The following is a 20,734-nucleotide window of genomic DNA, read 5'->3' on the forward strand; positions in this document are numbered from 1 at the left end:
CGCCAACCCCTCCACCCCTGAATCTAAAATACCATGTAAGTTTTCACTCAAGTCTCATTTGCTCACCCCTGAATTTTGAATACTACTTGATAAAAATCTTAAATGCACCTGCTGAATTCAATATACAAAGGGATAAATTTGACCACAAAGACCAAGAGAACACGTTCCTCGGTCATTAAAAGGTGCGATTTGAAGTTAAATTACTTAAATAAGTATAAAAAGAAAGAAACATCATTTCTAAGAACACCACTAATGATGTTTATACGTTGAATCTTCATACGAGATACGATTTTGTTTTACGTCCCACGTACCCCCAATCGCGCAAATCAAAAGGGGGTTGGCAGGCACAAGGTTGGTTGGTTGGTTGGTTGGTTGTTTAACGCCGCACTCAGCAATATTCCAGCTATATGACGGTGGTCTGTAAATAATCGAGTCTGGACCAGACAATCCAGTGATTAATGTCATGAGCATCGATCCACGCAGTTGGGATCGATGACATGCATCAACCAAGTCAGCGAGCCTGACCACCCGATCCCGTTAGTCGCCTTTTACGACAAGCATAGTTTGCTGAAGACCTATTCTAACCCGGAATCTTCACGGGTAGTAACTGCTGTCACAAATGTTCAAACTGTTTACGGTCTGTAAATACTTGAGTCTTGGCGCCACAAGAGGTTTTATTCAATGCACAACCGACGATCTTCACCATCGGTGTCCAATGATCAAACTGAGCGAGTGAATACGGTTTTACGCCGCTTTTAGCAATATTCCAGCAATGTTACGGCGGGGGACACCAGAAATGGGTTTCACACATTGTACCCATGTCGGGAATCGAACCCGGGTCTTCGGCGTGACGAGCGAATGCTTTAACCGACCTCCCCTGATGATCAAACTGAACCCACCCGAACGAAGTTTTAGTCGGCTTCTTTAGCACAAGACAATGGTGTTCTGCCCCGGAATCCAGATAAGATGTCAAAAATAACAAATTCATAATTAATATGCTTTATTTCATATATATTTTGTCACATGTACATGGTAGTCCTCATAGAAGTAATATCATTGAATCGGAAATATTGCAGTTGAACACCATTTTGTCGAAATGGTGTCGAACTCGTGGTTGTGTTGAACTGATTGTCCGGTCAGGTCGATATTTTTATAATATTTCATGTATGTGAAAATAATTTCTACAAGCCTCAGGAATATTCACGTATCATAAATAACACAATAAATATATGCAGTGGAATTTCAACTCCTTTCTAAATATTGCCCATCAATACGTTTAACAAACATTTAAACAGAATTGTACAAATTCTAATTTATGGAAACGATGAGATATTTATTTATTTCTAAATATCTTTCTGAGTCACATATTTCATTGTTTGTGCAGGTATCACAATTGGTTGGATCAATATTACATTGTTCAGAGCAGAGAATACAACACGAGGTATATTTCTGTGCCAGTATAACTATAAAGTGTTCAAAATGCACAATGACATCACAACAAGATCCTCAGCAAACAAACATCATTATTATCATATAATGGCACAAGTGATGAGTTCATTATTAGACTTTGGGGCACACGAGACAGTGATGAGGTCATTGTTATATCAAGGCGTGTCAGCTTAATGTCGTAGGAAAACCCAAAGTCCTGCAAGTTTCAGGCATTTACCACTTTGGTGAAACCCACGAGCACAGGTATGGTGCTGACATTGGTTCATAGAATCATAGGTTTCTGGCGTGCCCAAAGCGCAACTCTGCACTGCGAATTTCGGCGCCTCAGACGACTGGGCCACCCGTGCCCACGTGTCTACAGACGGGTGTCCTCCTCATCATCATTGACGCCATTAACATACCCGTAATTAACTCTCCCGTCCTTGCTTTCTGCGCTTCTGTGATTAACGTCATCGACAAAGACATTATCTTCTACGTCACTGGTTTCTTCCAAGTAATACGTCGACTTCACTATGATGGGAGCAGGAATGGCGGACGCGTTCGACTGGATGCTTCTCATGGAATGGGTTGAAATAACGCTAACTTCTCGCTCAATGAGAACCCTGGGTGGTCCTTTTCTGATGGCGTCGTGACTGACTTTTCCATTTGTTGTGACATCCGGGTTACTTTTGTCTGGCGGATGTATTATGGCAACAGCAAGGCTCTTTCCCCACGGCTGTAACTCGGCACTTCCAAATATGACAAAGACTGTTACGCCGAAGACATAGCAACCAATTATCATGAAGAACACCGATCGCCATTCTTCCAGAGTGCCCTGAATACCATGAAACACAAGTTATGAATATCAGTGCAAGCCGCATTCTAAACTTTCATGTAAACTTACACTAATAAGGAGATGAAAATCTTCGCCACGATGATAACAGCGGCGGGGTGGAGAGGGTGGGGGTTTAGGAAGAGGCGAGGTGAAATTGGGTTTAACGTCGCGTCCAAGATTATTACACATATGTGGCGACGTGCATGTACGTGTGTGTGTGTGTGTGTGTGTGTGTGTGTGTGTCTGCTTATACTATTTCGGACTGATGCCGATTTATAGTGCTAGCTCACTGAGATACCATGCCGCAGTTTAACATGAATACCCCACTCAGACACAGTATACTGACTCCGAGCCGACCAGTCCTTGTTTTAGCTCCTTAATACCGAGCGCCAGGCAGGGTAACAACAAGTACCATCTTTTAACGTCTTTACGTGGTTACGTTTATTATATTGCACTCAGCAATATTCCAGCTATTTGACGGCGGTCTGTAAATAATCGAGTCTGGACCAGACAATGCTGAAATCGATATCATGAGAATCGATCCACGCAATTGGGATACGAAGACAAGCATCAACCAAGTCAGCGAGCCTGCCCACCCGACCCCGTTAGTCGCCTCTTACGACAAGCATAGTCGCCTCTTACGACAAGCATAGTCGCCTCTTACGGGAAGCATAGTCGCCTCTTACGACAAGCATAGTCGCCTCTTACGGCAAACATGGTCGCCTCTTACGACAAACATGGGTTGCTGAAGACCTATTCTAACCCGATTACGTTATTGTCATACTTACATCTGGGGTCAAGCTGGAGACGGTTATGGGTGCAAATATCGACACAAAGGCTCCAACCCCGACAAACATGCCCGTTATGACGCTCGCTAATCTGAAATTGAAATATCGTCATGCATTCGTGTCATGACTTTACCTTAAAACGCAAAGTGCCATTCAGCTGACAGCATACACATTCAAAATAATTGAAACAAACATGATTGTGCGACATGACCAGACTTATCATTGTCGTCATATAATTTTGTCTGATACAAGTATTTCATGACGTCATAATGCGTGATGACGTCATAATGTGCTGTGTGACGTCACAGTATGTGATGACGTCATAATGCGTGATGTGACGTCATTAATACTAATTATTGCTTCTCACGTCACAGTTGACTGTGTTAGAACTCATTATTGAAAGAAGGGTCTGCTGAATGTGGAACATTCTTTTTCACTTCCATGTAACATTTGTCAACGGAAGAACGGGTATCTGTTTCTACTACTTATACATAAGAGTCGCCGTCGTTTAGCATGAACATTGCTGAGTGCGGCTTTAAATAACAAACAACGTTCGCTCATCATAGCAAAGGTCTGGGTTTCGATACATCCTCATAATGTGTGAAGCCCACGTATAATGTCCACGTCAGGAATATTGCTTAAAAGCGGCGTTAAACCAAACTCAATTGATCACTTCTACATACGGAGTGGGACGAGTGGACAAGTGGGACGAGTGGACAAGTGGGACGAGTGGACAAGTGGGACGAGTGGACAAGTGGGACGAGTGGACAAGTGGGACGAGTGGACAAGTGGGCATAGGCTCAGCAAGTCTCTGTGAACATGTGCGTCCACTAGACGTGCAACGTCCATCCATCATAATCATAATCATCATAATCGGCCTCGTATTCGTGTTCACAAGAAAGGTTTGCCTATGATCTGCGTATCTTCCCTAAGGTGAGGGAAAGTGAATTGGGATGCAACGTCGCATTCAAGATTGTAGCACTCATATAGCGACGTGCCTGCAAGTGCGTGCGTGCGTGCCTGCCTGCGTGCCTGCGTGCCTGCGTGCGTAATAATAATAATAACTACAGATTTATAAAGCGCTGGTATCCATTTCAAAGAACTGCTCAAAAGCGCTTCATTTGAGTCTACAAAAAAAAGAGACATTACACAGCTAGGAAAACACAAAGCCTCAATACTCTAAGAAAGATTTGGTGAAAAGATAGGTTTTGAGTCTTGATCGGAACAAAGTTGGACTGTCAATGTTCCTAATATCCAATGGCAGCCTATTCCACAGCTCAGGGGGGTAATACGTACCTTGGTGCGATATCAAGTGGGACAATGGAGGATGCGGCAAAGGAACAAGACTGGAAGAACATGGTGACAACAAAGAGGACCACGCCCACAATTTTCCTGTCTTCGCCGATGTAACCAATACCTACAGTGATCGCAGCACAGGTCAAAAAGCCTGGCGAGACAAGAAAAAGACGGGATTATAATCAGCGATCGGCGTGACCAAGAATGCGCAGTGACTTTGTGTTTTGTTTTGTTTGTTTGTTGATTGACGCCTCACTCAACAATATTCCAGCTATATGACGGCGGTATATAATTAATCCAGTATGGACCACACAATCCAGTGATTGATATCATCAGCATCGATCCACGCAATTGGGATCGATGACATGCATCAACCAAGTCAGCGAGCCTGACAACCCGATCCCGTTAGTCGCCTCTAACGACAAGCATCGTCGCATTTTACAGCAAGAATGGGTTGCTGAAGACCTATTCTAACCCGGATCTTCAAGGGTCCTGTGAGTAAGTGAGTAGATTGAGCTGAAACAATGCGGATGCGACGGTAAAATATCATTTTAATTTTTTAACTATTTTAAACATTAATTTAAAAATCGAGGTCACAAGTGACATACCAGTTGATTGGATAACTTTCCTGTTGACTGTTGTGCTTATATTTCGTTTAGACATCTGGTCAGCCATGACACCCCAGAAAAGGACCCCGAGAAATCTTGAGGCAAAAGGGACAGACGAGACGATGGCATTCTGGAAAATAATCCAACAGTAATGAGTGGGTGAGTTGGGTTTAACGCCGCTTTTACGAGAATTCCTAATATACACAGCGTGTCAGCTTGATGTGAGAGGAAAGCTCGAAGTTATGCATGCCTCAGACGTTTACCACTTCGGTGAAACCCACGAGCACGGGTATGGTGCTGACAAACCTAGAAACATAATCTACTCAAAGTGATGCGGGTCTCAGACGTTTACCACTTCGGTGAAACCCACGAGCACGGGTATGGTGCTGATAAACATATAAACATAATTGGGGCGAACCGGATTCGAACTCACAATTTCAGACTAATAATCTAATATTATCACTCAGAACAGTCGCCGAAGCCTTGTTTGTTGTTGGTAGTGTTACGCACAGATGAGCAATGTTTTAGCTTTGTCATGTCGGGTTGCAAATGATCGAATTCTGGTAAAGCAAATCAAAGACTGAATGAATGATCAACTATCCGTCCCGTCCGGGCACACATACACCAAATAGAAACCAGACGCCTCTTGTGACAAAGAGGCGGTCGGGTAACCTAGGGGTTAAAGCGTTCGCTCGTCACGCCGAAGACCCGGGTTCGATTCCCGACATGGGTACAATGTGTGAAGCCCATTTCTGGTGTCCCCCGCCGTGATATTGCGGGAATGTCGCTAAAAGCGGCGTAAAACCATACTCACTCACTCACTCTTGTGACAAGCAGAAAAGTGCAGGGCCCTGTTCCACAAAGCCATCTTAGCGCAACTTGTAATACTGGTTTAGTGCCCCATTTCACAAGACCGCCAAGACACACACGCGCGCGCACACGCACACACACACACACACACACACACACACACACACACACACACACACACACACACACACACACACACACACACTATCTCACATGCACATATGCACATACACACACACACACTCACGCCAAACAATCACACACGCATACACACACTCTCACACACACTCACACTCTCTCAAACACACACATACACACTCTCTCTCAAACACACACATACACACTTTCTCACACACACTTGCATGCGCAATAATTTTGAAAGCGGCGTTAAACCCCATTTCACTTCACCTCACCTAATGTCAAGACGAAGTCTTAGCTTGGCTTCGTTGTCGTAAATCGATGCTAAACTACGGGTGTTTCGAACGACGGTCATACCTGGTGGCCTTATAAGAGAAGACTTAGACTGACCTGTTCTATTGGGAACCGGAGTACGTCTCTCATGTACTTGGGGAGGTAGGTGAAGAAGATGGTTGCACACCACATGTGTACAGTCTGGATACAGATGAACGCCCACAGCGGTACCGATGTCAGCAGGCTCTTGTAGGGGATAAATGTACTCTGTTGGGAAGATAAACGTGTCAGGTTAAGAATCATAACCAAAAGACTATAGGTTTAGGAGAAGATGAAGGAAAGAAGAAAGAGAGAGGGAAAGAGAGAGACAGGCAGACAGAGCGGGACAAAGAGAATTGGAGAGGGGGGGGGAGAGAGAGAGAGAGTGATGAGAGGGAGCGAGAGAGGGTGGGAGAGAGTGGAGAGGGAGCGAGAAAGAGGAGAGAGGGTGGGTGAGTTAGAGGAGAGAAGAGAGAATCCTATCTTTACCTTATCGGGAACGGTTCTGATGTTAGCTTTGATATACTTCTTTTCTGCCTCCGAGATCCACTTGTGTTCATCAGGTGTGTCATAGACCACTAGCCACCACACCAGACACCACAACAAGCTCAAGCCTCCTGGAAGACGTGCCGGGGATAGAATGAGAATGGGTGTGGAGGCGGAGGATGAAAATGGGTGTGGAGGCGGAGGATGAGAATGGGTGTGGAGGCGGAGGATGAGAATGGGTGTGGAGGCGGAGAATGAGAATGGGTGTGGAGACGGAGAATTAGAATGGGTGTGGAGGCGGAGAATGAGAATGAGAATGAGAATGGGTGTGGAGACAGAGAATGAGAATGGGTGTGGAGACAGAGGATGAGAATGGGTGTGGAGACGGAGAATGAGAATGAGAATGGGTGTGGAGGCGGAGAATGAGAATGGGTGTGGAGACAGAGGATGAGAATGGGTGTGGAGACGGAGAATGAGAATGGGTGTGGAGGCGGAGAATGAGAATGGGTGTGGAGACAGAGGATGAGAATGGGTGTGGAGACGGAGAATGAAAATGAGAATGGGTGTGGAGGCGGAGAATGAGAATGGGTGTGGAGGCGGAAGATGAGAATGGGTGTGGAGGCGGAGAATGAGAATGGGTGTGGAGGATGAGAATGAGAATGGGTGTGGAGGCGGAGGATGAGAATGGGTGTGGAGGCGGAGAATGAGAATGGGTGTAGAGGAGGAGAATGAGAATGGGTGTGGAGGCGGAGGATGAGAGTGGGTGTGGAGGCGGAGAATGAGAATGGGTGTGGAGGCGGAGGATGAGAATGGGTGTGGAGGCGGAGAATGAGAATGAGAATGGGTGTGGAGGCGGAGAATGAGAATGAGAATGGGTGTGGAGGCGGAGAATGAGAATGAGAATGGGTGTGGAGGCGGAGGATGAGAATGGGTGTGGAGGCGGAGAATGAGAATGGGTGTGGAGGCGGAGGATGAGAATGGGTGTGGAGGCGGAGAATGAGAATGGGTGTGAAGGCGGAGAATGAGAATGAGAATGGGTGTGGAGGCGGAGAATGAGAATGGTGGTAGAGGCGGAGGATGAGAATGGGTGTGGAGGCGGAGGATGAGAATGGGTGTGGAGGCGGAGGATGAGAATGGGTGTGGAGGCGGAGAATGAGAATGGGTGTGGAGGCGGAGGGTGAGAATGAGAATGGGTGTGGAGGCGGAGGATGAGAATGGGTGTGGAGGCGGAGGATGAGAATGGGTGTGGAGGCGGAGGATGAGAATGGGTGTGGAGGCGGAGAATGAGAATGGGTGTGGAGGCGGAGGGTGAGAATGGGTGTGGAGGCGGAAGATGAGAATGGGTGTGGAGGCGGAGGATGAGAATGGGTGTGGAGGCGGAAGATGAGAATGGGTGTGGAGGCGGAGGATGAGAATGGGTGTGGAGGCGGGGCAGGAGGAGCAGGAGGAGGGTAGGAGCATGACAATGAATATACTTTCCAGAAGCTACGACCGCCGTTGTCTGCTTAATTATGTAATGTTGATAGCTATTGGTCTCAGATAGTGTTTGTAGGTGAGGTGAAATTGGGTTTAACGTCGCGTCCAAGATTATTTCACTTATATAGCGACGTGCATGCACGTGTATGTGTGTGTGTGGCTGCTTGTACTAGTCCGGACTGATGCCGATTTATAGTGCTAGCTCACTGAGATACCATGCCGCAGTTTAACATGAATACCCCACTCAGACACAGTATACTGACTCCGAGCCGACCAGTCCTTGTTTTAGCCCCTTAATGCCGAGCGCCAGACAGGGTAACAACAAGTACAATCTTTTAACGTCTTTTTGTATGACGCGGCCCGGGATCGAACCCTGGGCCTTCCGCTCTCCGGGCGGACGCTCTACCACAAGACCACGGAGGCGGTCAGATAGTGTTTGTAACATGATGCATATGACTATTGTACATTTTATTCATAAATATTCATAAATATGAATATTGTGACTGAAGAATTTACATTTTATGCAAAAAAGAGTGAGTGAGTATGGTTTTACGCCGCATTTAGCAATATTCCAGCAATATCACGGCGGGGGACACCAGAAATGGGCTTCACACATTGTACCCATGTCGGAAATCGAACCCGGGTCTTCGGCGTGACGAGCGAACGCTATAACCACTAGGCTACCGACCGTCCCAGATGAATACCTTCACTTCACAAACGCAGTCATCGTATTCCATTCATTTTGTGCATTATCATCCTATGTTTGTAAGTGAGTGAGTGAGTTCGGTTTTACGCCGCTTTTAGCAATATTCAAGCAATATCAAGGCGGAGGGACACCAGACATCGGCTTCACATATTGTACCCATGTCGGGAATCGAACCCGGGCCTTCGGCGTGACGAGCGAACGCTTTAACCACTAGGCTACCCGACCGCCCCCTATGTTTGTGAATGTAAATCGTTCTTTCGTTATTGTGTACTTAGTGTATTACCAAACACATAGAAGACGAAAGGCCAGCCATTGTCTAGAGGGATAGTGCACAGGAACCCGGAAATTAGGGAGGACACCAGACTTCCGATGTTGACACCTACAACAGATAACTAGTTGTCAAGGTATGAGTAGAACTGGTTGTCAAGGCATGAGTGTAACTGCGTGTTAAGGAATGAATATAACTAGTCAAGGTATGGTGAGGTGAAATGGGGTTTAACTTCGCGTCCAAGATGATTTCACTTGTATAGCGTGCATGTACGTGTGTGTGTTTGTGTGGCTGCTTGTACTAGTCAGGACTGATGCCGATTTATAGTGCTAGCCCACTGAGATACCATGCCGCAGTTTAACATGAATACCCCACTCAGACACAGTATACTGACTCCGTGCCGACCAGTTTTAGCCCCTTAATACCGAGCGCCAGATAGGGTAACAACAAGTACCATCCTTAAACGTATTTTGGTATGACGCGGCCGGGGATCGAACCCCGGACCTTCCGCTCTCCGGGCGGACGCTCTACCACTAGACCACGGAGGCGGTCTGTCAAGGTATGAGTACGCTCTACCACTAGACCACGGCGGCGGTCTGTCAAGGTATGAGTACAATTCGTTATCATGGGATGAGTATAACTACTTGTCAAGGTATGAGTAACTGGTTGTCAGGGTATGAACATAAACATTGACAAGGTATGCAAACAGATCTAACGTTTACAGCCTAAAGTTAACACACAAAAGAATCAACCCTTGATCAAAAAATGAAAAAGGTTTATGATCTGCTCTTTCCCTGCTTTGGTTACAGTGAAACCGAAGTGCATGTGTGAAAACTGGTTTCCGCCAAATTCAGCATTATCCAGGAGGTTTGAACCAGGCAAATCTGTGGTTAAGCTTTGTAATGCTGAGGCCTGCATGGTTAATCAATTCTTGCCGGTTATGTAAGAGTGAGTGAGTGAGTTTGATTTTACGCCGCTTTTAGCGACATTCCCGCAATATCACGGCGGGGGACACCAGAAATGGGCTTCACACATTGTACCCATGTCGGGAATCGAACCCGGGTCTTCGGCGTGACGAGCGAACGCTTTAACCACTAGGCTACCCGACCGCCCCCTATACTTACAGAGGGTGTTGTGTTGTGGTAAAAACAGTGCCGGTGTTTGGGCAACCATATCTCAATCTAGAAATGTTCATTTTTTTTACCATCTGACATACACAAGAGAAAAACGTTCGATTATCATGTATCATACTTCTTCATCCTCAACTAGTGCAGCTCGTTATCTGGAATCATGGCTTTTTGGTATGTTTTGTTTGTTATCTTACCGGACAGTGTCCAGGACACAAGTTGCACCTTCTCTTCATCAGGGGCCCAGTGTCCCCACAGTTCCTGGGTTGCGGGCAGAATGGTTCCCTGGAACATACAGTAAACTACGGTTATAACGAACTACGGTTATAACGAACTCAAAGGGACCACTAATTTTAGTTCGTTATAACCGTAATTCGTTATAAGCATATATACAGTATAACTACAGCAAATAGTCGGGACTAAAAAGTTAGATCGTTATATCCGTTAGTTCGTTATAAGCGTGTTCGTTATAACCGTAGTTTACTGTACAGTGTGTCCAACAAGCTCCATAACCAGATGTACGTTATTCTACATTTGTGTGTTTTCTATTACTTGATCACGACATTTTCGCCGACCAATTGTATATAATAATATTCCTGCGACGAACTCGATCCACAGCCCTCTAAAATTACTATCCATTTAGAATGAGAATGTCATGAAAACTGACATCCCTTTTAGTCATTCAGTCTAAGACTTGGCATTTTGAAATTACTTTATCGTAGTAGAATTATATATAATTCCGAACGTCATTAGGAATAGATCAATGAATGAAAGCACAAATAATACATGTTAAATGAAACTTGAGACCCGGCACTCGTTCCGCAAAACGATCTCAGCGCTCAGGTGATTGTAACTCCATATCTTAACATATAGGTTTATGTAGCAGTAGTGGTAGCATCTCTTCATAGAAAGCACGTTGCAGCTAAAACTAAACACTAAGAGGTTCTTTTGAACAGATTCGTTTCATGCAAAGTATCAGGATAGTTTCATAGTCCATTTTAATTAATTTCAATCGATCCGGAACAGGCATAGACAGAAACAACCAATCATAAAGCAGCATACCGAGAAGCAACCAATGACGACCCTCATGGCAATGAGCAGGTACATGTGACCTCGGGCACCGAAGGGGGTGAGAAGGTTCATCACCGAACTTATGGTCATGCTGATTCCCACGACTTTCTTAGCTCCGAATTTCTTGGACATTAAGCCACTGATGGCAGGAGCCATGAAGCCGAAGTATAGGACGGAGGAGAGGATGATACCCTGGGTGGCTTCATCCCAGTCAAACTCTCCCGGAGGGGGGATCTGTGCCAACAAATTACTGTTTATACATATGTATAGCCTTTGGGGCAAAAATGGCATCAAGCAACGTAAACAATAATGAATATTATTAATAAACAGAGAAAGATGGTTCACATAGTGACTCTTCCTAGTGCTTAATACACTAAACAACGGTTCTAACGAAGTCAAAGAAACCATTAACTTTAGCTCGTCATTACCGTAGTTCATTATAATGATAAAAACAGCACAGTTCGTTATATCCGTCAGTTTGTTATAAATGTGTTCGTTATAAACGCGTAAGTGGTATAACTGATGAGTTCTGAGCTTCAAATGGAAGGAATTGCGTTATGGTGGAATCTTTTGTTGTGGTCATCAGATGATGTCAAAGAGGTACACCAACATAAGCCTGGGTCAGTTGAGCGAATCGTTTCGCAAAGCAGTAAAGTAAACCGGAGTCCGTGACCTGTGGAAAATGTGCAGCCATCGGGTACTCGAAGAAATGAGTACAACAATAGGGAAGGATGCCCCTTCCGATGTCACCATACAGATGTGGGTAGCAAACTTCAAGCGTGGCAGGGAGAGCCCTTGAAGACAACCACGAAAAGCCACGACATGGTAATGACCGGCCGGTGAATGACTGAGCGTCATGTTGCTCGTCCAGATAGATAGATATATATATATATATATATATATATATATATATATATATATATATATATATATATATATATATATATAAGGATCGGGTTTTCAGGGTCGCCGACTTGGTTGATGCATGTCATCGATTACAATTGCGTGGATCGATGCTCATGATGTCAATCACTGGATTGTCTGGTCCTGATTCGATTATATACAGACGGCGTTAAACAACAAAACAAAAAAACTAACATCAAAGTCAGATTTATCAAAATCTGTCATACCTGTTGAGGTTGACTTTCCTTGTTTAGCCCCACCGTTTGATCTTGTCTCAGGACCAGGACTGGGTTCGAACCCAGAGCATAATATCAGTATCTGCACAACACATTTTAGACACTTCTGGGTCATGTTCAAGTTGTCACTGACGTGGAGTGAAGAAAAGGTATCGCAAGATGATTCTGCATGTTGTTAAACTTCTGTCTGCTAATGGTTTGTCTGTATATATTTGAGTAGTTCACACAAATACATCATCACATGTCCTTCCACAGAGGTGGTTGCAGAAGTGGCTCCTGTTTTCGTTGTATGTAAACAAAGAACTTGTAACTGATCCAGACATTTTGCTGGCACAAAAAGCTTGAACAGCATCACAGAAAGATGGTGGCGGAATCAATGTGGGATAAATACACTTCAACCATGATGTAACCGTAAGACCTGAAGACCATACAGTCAGCAATAACGTTGTACAGAATACCAAGCGGTAAGACAGGTCAATCAGTAGCGTCCATTTTGAAGACGGCGAGTAAGGCAAAACGACTAGGTTTGGGTGAAGGTTCCAATTCATGCTCACCAAATGTCAATCGATACACCCATTATATGTTTGTATGTTCTGCATAACGTCAAACTTTGTGTGTTGAAATAATATTAACAAATCTTGCCCACAACCTGAAAAGCCGATCTCACTCACGCATCTGTTTGAAGCTGATCCAGAAGGTTTCTTGCAGCAATGTGTAACTCTGGATGAAACCTGGGATCACCACTTTCACCCTGAAGCCAAACAACAATCAAAACAATGGAAGCATTTGACGTCAACGCCATCAAAACTGCCCCGCCAGCTTGAAAGGCTATGGCCTCCGTGTTCTAGGATGCTGAGGTAGTCATCACTGTGGACCATAGCCCCAGTTCTGACAATAAACGGAGCTTAACTGTGCTGCGTGCTTCAGACAAATACAGGATAAAAGTTAGACTGAGGCTACAATACACAAGTTTGGCTTTGAACTGCTCCCACCTTATTCTCCTAATCTGGCTCCGTCAGACTTCCATTAGTTCCAAAACATGAAGACACACTCGGACACGAACAATGACAGCATAGCAACCGTGGAGAGCTTTTGTTTTGGACAGCCAAGATAAGGACTTCCACGAAACATGGATACAATCCACCCAACATCGTTGGTCAAAGTGTGTCAATGGTACAAAATATACCATATTAATGCCTTTAGGTCAAGTGAAGCTCAGAACATATCAGCCTACCTTGAAGCTAAATTTCTTTAACGGAAATTACAAAATAATTATGGTTAAGGAGGCTTTTGTTATCTAAAATGGGGATATTTTCTGCTGTAATTTTGCCAAGTCGTTTGTTAATCCTTTTTCATAAATTTCAATATTTTATCAAACGAGACCATCCATTTTCGCGTCCTTTTGGTTATTTCGGGTTACTGCAATCTTATGATGAACAGGTTTTGAACTGGTTTAACAATACAGAAAAATGAAAACTCCAATCACCGATTCGCTTGATGCATTTGATGTGACGTTCGTAGTGTACACCAACCGCTGGGTTAGATTCGCTCCCGGTCGGGGTGGGGGCGTACTTCCGGTCATGCACACCAGCGCCATGTTGAAGGAGTTGCGCATGAGGGTGCTGCTGATGAAGCCGAACCAGACGATCATGGATGTCATCCATCGCCATGATGAAATTTTCTGGCGGAAGGGCAGGGGAGCCTTTTTGGAGTTTTTACCATGGCTGTGTGAATTGTCTGAAAGACATATACATGTAGTAACATTGTATGTACCAACGGTTGCTAAAAGGACACAACAGCCTGAAAGAAAGGGTTTATCTATGTATAGCTTTCGCTTTCAAACTACCCGTGAAGATCCGGGATAGAACAGGTCTTCAGCAACCCATGCTTGCCGTAAAAGGCGACTATGCTTGTCGTATGCTTGCTGATTTTTATGAGGGTATTATGTTCACTGGTCAAACCGGTTTAGGGTTTCCTGAAAAAAATATTTTTTTGTTTAAATTGATTGAATATCGAAGAGAAATTGATTTTAATTTCAAAATATTCTTTTTCAAAAGCGTGTTTAGTAGCTTGTTTGCTTGTTTGTTGTTTAACACCGCACTCGGCACGATTTCAACTATATGACGACGGTCTGTTAATAATCGAATCTGGACCACACATTCCAGTGAATGACATTATGAACATAGATCTACGCAATTGGGACACAATGACGTGCATCATCCAATTCAGCGAGCCTGACCTCCCGATCCCGTTAGTCGCTTCTTACGACAAGCATTGTCGCCGTTTAAGACAAGCATGAATTGCTGAATACCAATTCTGGCCCGGATCTTCACTGTTTTAATGTTTATTATTCACACAAAAACAGCGCATATCCACGGCGATTTACATGTGTAAAAAATGTTAGAACGTAATAACATCCCCGTTCCACCTCCCTGAAGACCCGTGAAGATTCCGGGGTAGAATAGGTCTTCAGCAACCCATACTTGCCGTAAAAGGCGACTATGCTTGTCGTAAAAGGCGACTAACGGGATCGGGTGGTCAGGCTCGCTGACTTGGTTGATGTACGGTCATCGATCCCAATTGCGTGGATCGATGCTCATGATATCAATCACTGGATTGTTTGGTCCAGACTCAATTATTTACAGACTGCCGTCATAAAGCTGTAATATTGCTGAGTGCGGCGTTAACCAACCAACCAACCAACCAACCAACCAACGCTTTCAAAACTACGAGTTTTCATTAGCTATACGATACCGTATATATTTATGCAGGGGCACGTGTTTAATTAACGTAGACAGTCTTCGTGACTGAAGACAGACACCATTGAGTGAACGATGTTAATGTTACGAGTAACGTAAACTCTGAAATAGTTACCACTCGAAACCAGAGTTTCAACGTTCATGATTATATTTTTTGTTGTATTTCGTTTACCAGCGCATGAAAGTTCACAAACAAATACAACTTGAATGAACTTTATGAAGTAGCAAATGTAGCATTTCTAAAGAAAGCAATGAAACTCTTCAATTACCATTACCATTACAAAATTAGTTACATTACATAACTCAAGACTGAAATGGAGGTACGGTGACGGTGCACAGTGGTACCAGAGGTGGTGAGGTGAGGTGAAATGGGGTTTAGCGTCGCGTCCAAGATGATTGCACTTATATAGCGATGTGCATGTACGTGTGTGTGTTTGTGTGGCTGCTTGTACTAGTCCGGACTGATGCCGATTTATAGTGCTAGTGCTAGCTCACTGAGATACCATGCCCATACATGAATACCCGACTCAGACACAGTATACTGACTCCGAGCCGACCAGTCCTTGTTTTAGCCCCTTAATCCAAGCGCCAGACAGACTAACAACAAGTACCATCTTTTAACGTCTTTTGGTATGACGCGGCCGGGGTTCGAACCCCGGACCTTCCGCTCTCCGGGCGGACGCTCTACCACTAGACCACGGAGGCGGTCCAGTTGTACCAGAAGCAAACAGGGTGAGGTTTTATGGTGACCACATGAACGGAGGTCATTTCCACATTTGACCCATCAGTGACCAAAATGATGGCCAATGTACATAAGTCTGTATTTTAACTTGTACCAGTGTTCAGGTGAACACTTGACTTGCCTTTGCATGTGTTTGTGACGGCTGCAGCCGTTGGGGCAGGATGCGCTCACCTTTTCGCGAACGACTGGTATCATGATAGTTTTTCATAAACGCACGCTTATGATAAAGACGAAATCGTACACTGGAATGCTTATGGAAATGTTTTTGCCGCTTTTATTACACATTTTGTCCTCTATATACAGCTTTGCCAACGGTATTGGCCAACGACCTGGGATGTGTGAGTGATTATGACTTAGTGGCATGTAGGCAGTATTTTATACAGTTAACCACCTAGCTCACAGTTCTTGTATCTACAAGACACAGCACAAAATATTCCTTCATGTTGCTTTTGTTTTTCTGTCATGTCATGAGATTTGATTGTTTGTTTGTTTGTTTGTTGTTTAACGCCGCACTCAGCAATATTCCAGCTATACGACGGCGGTCTGTAAATAATCGAGTCTGGACCAGACAATCCAGTGATTAATATTCTGTGATTGACATCATGAGCATCGATCCACGCAATTGGGATTGATGACATGCATCAACCAAGTCAGCGAGCCTGACCACCCGATCCCGTTAGTCGCCTTTTACGACAAGCAAGGGTTACTGAAGACCTGAATCTTCACGGGTCTCATATCATGAGAGATTAATTATAGTAATATGAAAGAATCGCGTTGATTTCTTTCAAGTATTATAGATTGAAGACGCCTTTTGTCTTTGATGCAATGTTTTACGCCACATGGGGTCTTTGGCAAGATGTTTAACGGCTTATAGTCTAATAATATGCAAAATCCTTACCGCTTCAATCTATTTCATTAAATACCGTATACTTAATTATAAAGTGATTAAAACCACTCATAATCATGATGACCATACCTTCCCGTGTCAAGTTCCCAATCCCATTTTCCTGTTTGGAAGCCATTGTGAGTCTACACTAACGCTGAGGGGGAAGAGACGTCCTTGCCGGTTCATTCCTATGACTAGCACTGACTATTTCCCCTTGTCATCCCGTATCTCGTTTGGTGTGAGGACGCATACTTGAGGGCCACTCTTGACAACGTTACACGTTATTACATCAGAAACTTAAGAAGCATTGCACGTGCCAATCGGCCCAACTGTTCGACTCTCCGGTCGAGGTTGTGTGACTGTGAATGTTCACATTTCGTTATGAGATGATTCATGGTTTTGCTCCTGCCAACTACGTGGCGTTCCTGGTTTAAGGCACGAGCATCAGTTCCACGTGCATATTGTGTACGACACGCCCTCATCGTAGCATCAGGTTTGGGCAAAAGAAAGCATGCGCTTGAAAATTGGATTTGACTCCAAAATTACAAATATTATCAAAATCGAACAAACTTACAACATTAAGGCCCAAAGCACAGCTATGATACCCGATAGTGATACATCACCATCACTATCGAATAACTATATATAAACTGGTATACGTCAGCAACACACAAACACGTGCATGAGCGACCAATGTGAGTAAAACAATCTTGAACAAGGCGTTAAATCCTCTTTTTACCTCACCTCAATGGGAAATGATTGATTGATTGAATATATATATATATATATATATATATATATATATATATATATATATATATATATATATATATTCAATGATTGATTGATTTTTTATATATATACAATTTTTGATTGATTGAATATATATATATATATATATATATATATATATATATTCAATGATTAATTGAATATATATATATATACATGTATATACATTGATTAATTGATTGAATATATATATATATATATATATATATATATATATATATATATATATATATATATATATATATATATATATATATATATTCAATCAATCAATCATTTCCCAATGAAGTGAGGTAAAAAGAGGATTTAACGCCTTGTACAAGATTGTTTCACTCACATTGGTCGTTCATGCACGTGTTTGTGTGTGGCTGACGTATGCCAGTTTTTTCAGTGTGAATCCACTGATCATGAGTTATAACCAAGTTTAAAATGGACATCCAACTCAGGCACGTTACACTGACCGTGGCCAATCCTTGTTTTATCCTCTTCATGCCAGGCAGGGTAACAAGTACCATCTTTTTACATCATTGGTATGACAGGGTTAAGCCAGGGGATCAAACCGCATTCGTCAGCACTCGCCCCTTTCCGTAACCTGCAAGAAGACTCGTCCCCCTATCGATGAATGTTATGTGCGAAAACACGACAAACCAATCAGAATGCGTGTATGATTTCAAATTCCGCGTCAAAGAATCCCCCAGAAATATTTTTTGATTTTACATAACAAAATACCCAAGACACAGTTAAATGTGTTCAATCATACTGTATAAATTCGCATTTCCTGTCGTGCTTTAGATTGCGATGCTAAAACGGAACCCGGTCGCAAAAATGGCCATGAGCGGGACACGAGTCGCTATCGGCTCAGTCTCATTAAAATCAGATCTTAGTTCTCGCTATCGCTGAACAACGATCTGAGGACATCCCATTACGGGTCACGTCAGAACGACCTTTCATCCAACCAATCAGAGCGTCGCTTACCAGATCATGGTGGTGACGTGAAATGGGGTTAACGTCGCGTCCAAGATTATTGCACTTACCAGATCATGAAAGTGCCAGACGGAATGTTTTTTTCTAATCATGCAGCCTCGAAATATTTAACCGAGGGTATTCCGAACGACAATTACGGGGTTTGTGATTATATCCATACAATCTAGGCCATATGTAAGCCATTCCAGAATGTTCTTTTTAACAGTTTTATTTTTTTATAATTGAGAATACGTCAAAATATGTTTCGAAGCGAAGTCGCCAGTTTGGAACTAGCGTCGAGAAAGCTGCCTTCTGATTGGCTAATGTCGATTTCTTGTCAGTCATTTCACTGATCGGTCAAAGTCGCGAAAGGTCGGTCTGACTAAGATCTGATTTTAATGAGATTCCTATTCGGCTTGTCCCGGAATTACATGAGTTGGTTACGATTGGATCAAACCGGTGACCTTTCGCTCTGCTGACAGACGTCATATCCACAATACCACGGAGGCGGTCATTCCATGGAAACTGAAGCTTTAAATGTTCAATACCAGACATAGACCCCGCTTGGTATTGTTGCAGAGCCTCAGACGTGTCAAGAGTACGTGGTCATTAATGCGGCCATGGAATGGAATCCACATGCGGACAGTGTAATAATATAGGAATCTGAATGTAAATAATAAATATTTTATTATATGTTCTTACATATATTTATTGTCTTCTTGAGCGCCTCCGTGGTCTAGTGGTAGAGCGTCCGCCCGGAGAGCGGACGGTCCGGGGTTCGATCCCCGGCCGCGTCATACCAAAAGACGTTAAAAGATGGTACTTGTTGTTACCCTGTCTGGCGCTCGGCATTAAGGGTGTAAAAAAAGGACTGGTCGGCTCGGAGTCAGTATACTGTGTCTAAGTGGGGTATTCGTGTAAACTGCGGCATGGTATCTCAGTGAGCTAGCACTATAAATCGGCATCAGTTCGGACTAGTACAAGCAGCCACACACACACACACACACACACACACACACACGTACATGCACGTCGCTATATAAGTGCAGTAATCTTGGACGCGACGTTAAACCCCATTTCACCTGACCTCACCTCAACTCACCTCACCTCACCTCACCTCACCTATTGTCTTCTTTTCTGAACTACCTGAGGGGGCACGGGAGGCAGGCCGTCTGGGGTGCCGCACTTCGACGTGGAGAGTTGCGCTTTGGGCACGCCAGAAACCTGGGATCGTGAATTCGAATCTCGAATGTTTCAAGATTTGTCAGCACCATACCCATTCTCGTGAGTGACATCAAAGTGGTAAACGTCTGAACCCAACTCGCTCACTGTGAAATAACCAAGTAATCATGAACCACATGGAAATGAGTACAATGAAGTAATATATTATTAATGTACCGTCAATCATGAAATTAATGCGAGTCACGGTCCGCACCTCGCGTTAATAAATGGACGCATGTTTATCTCGACATACTGGAGTATTACTAAGCGCTAGATATACAGCTCCTCAACAAGATCGGTGTTTAATTCAGTGCATTAATTTAATGACGCATTAATTTCATGATTTACAGTATTACTGACCACGTGTACTCCTTGATACAAGCACTATTTGCTAAGTACATCGAAAGTTCATCCAGAAGTTTGTTAATGTGGACGATTTGAGCGTCACCGTCCGTGTCACTATCCTCATAATTGCTTTTTACTGAAACATTGATATTTTTCTGAACGAAAAATGAGACGGTCGAAATATTCACACATGTTCGACACAAACGGGCTTATAAATGGTAGGGGTGGGAAATGAAGATGTGAAGAAATTATTAATGGCACACTGTCGACAAATTAAACTGTAACAGACAAAAAACTAAAAATAAACAATATATCAGTCTTGACAAAAAAACACAAGAAGTATTCCAAATGTGTCGTTTGTAATCATGATATAAGCAAATACAGTAAACTACGGTTATAACGAACTCAAAGGGACTACTAATTTTAGTTCGTTATAACCGTAATTCGTCATAAGCATATATACAGTATAACTACAGCAAGTAGTCGGGACTAAAAAGTTAGTTCGTTATATCCGTTAGTTCGTTATAAGCGTGTTCGT

At 43.6% G+C, this 20,734-nt stretch overlaps 1 protein-coding gene across 1 annotated transcript; it reads right to left on the reverse strand.

The window, feature by feature from the left end:
* Positions 1–973: 973 nt before the first annotated feature.
* LOC124139080 (uncharacterized transporter slc-17.2-like) lies at positions 974–17,166 on the reverse strand. The gene is made up of 11 exons (XM_046506082.2): positions 16,966–17,166; positions 13,975–14,225; positions 11,341–11,583; positions 10,476–10,563; positions 9,167–9,262; positions 6,705–6,832; positions 6,294–6,443; positions 4,956–5,085; positions 4,348–4,498; positions 3,052–3,142; positions 974–2,263 (listed from the first exon to the last, which is right to left on the reverse strand). The coding sequence occupies exons 1-11, from the start codon at positions 17,009–17,011 to the stop codon at positions 1,805–1,807; spliced, it is 1,833 nt and encodes a 610-aa protein (XP_046362038.2). The 5' UTR covers positions 17,012–17,166; the 3' UTR covers positions 974–1,804.
* Positions 17,167–20,734: the final 3,568 nt, after the last annotated feature.

Source organism: Haliotis rufescens, unplaced genomic scaffold, assembly GCF_023055435.1.
Source record: "Haliotis rufescens isolate VD_foot unplaced genomic scaffold, xgHalRufe1.0.p SCAF_13, whole genome shotgun sequence".
Lineage (NCBI taxonomy): Eukaryota > Metazoa > Mollusca > Gastropoda > Lepetellida > Haliotidae > Haliotis > Haliotis rufescens.

Bases quoted from the DNA above. Each gene is read 5' to 3' on its own strand.
- LOC124139080 (XM_046506082.2), bottom strand. From the start codon at position 17,011: ATGGCTTCCAAACAGGAAAATGGGATTGGGAACTTGACACGGGAAG. The intron at 11,584-13,974 runs GTGATTGGAGTT...TTGTTGGCACAG, and splicing joins CAAATGCATCAAGCGAATCG to ATCCCCCCTCCGGGAGAGTT. The intron at 2,264-3,051 runs GTAAGTATGACA...CATGGTATTCAG, and splicing joins TCTCCAGCTTGACCCCAGAT to GGCACTCTGGAAGAATGGCG.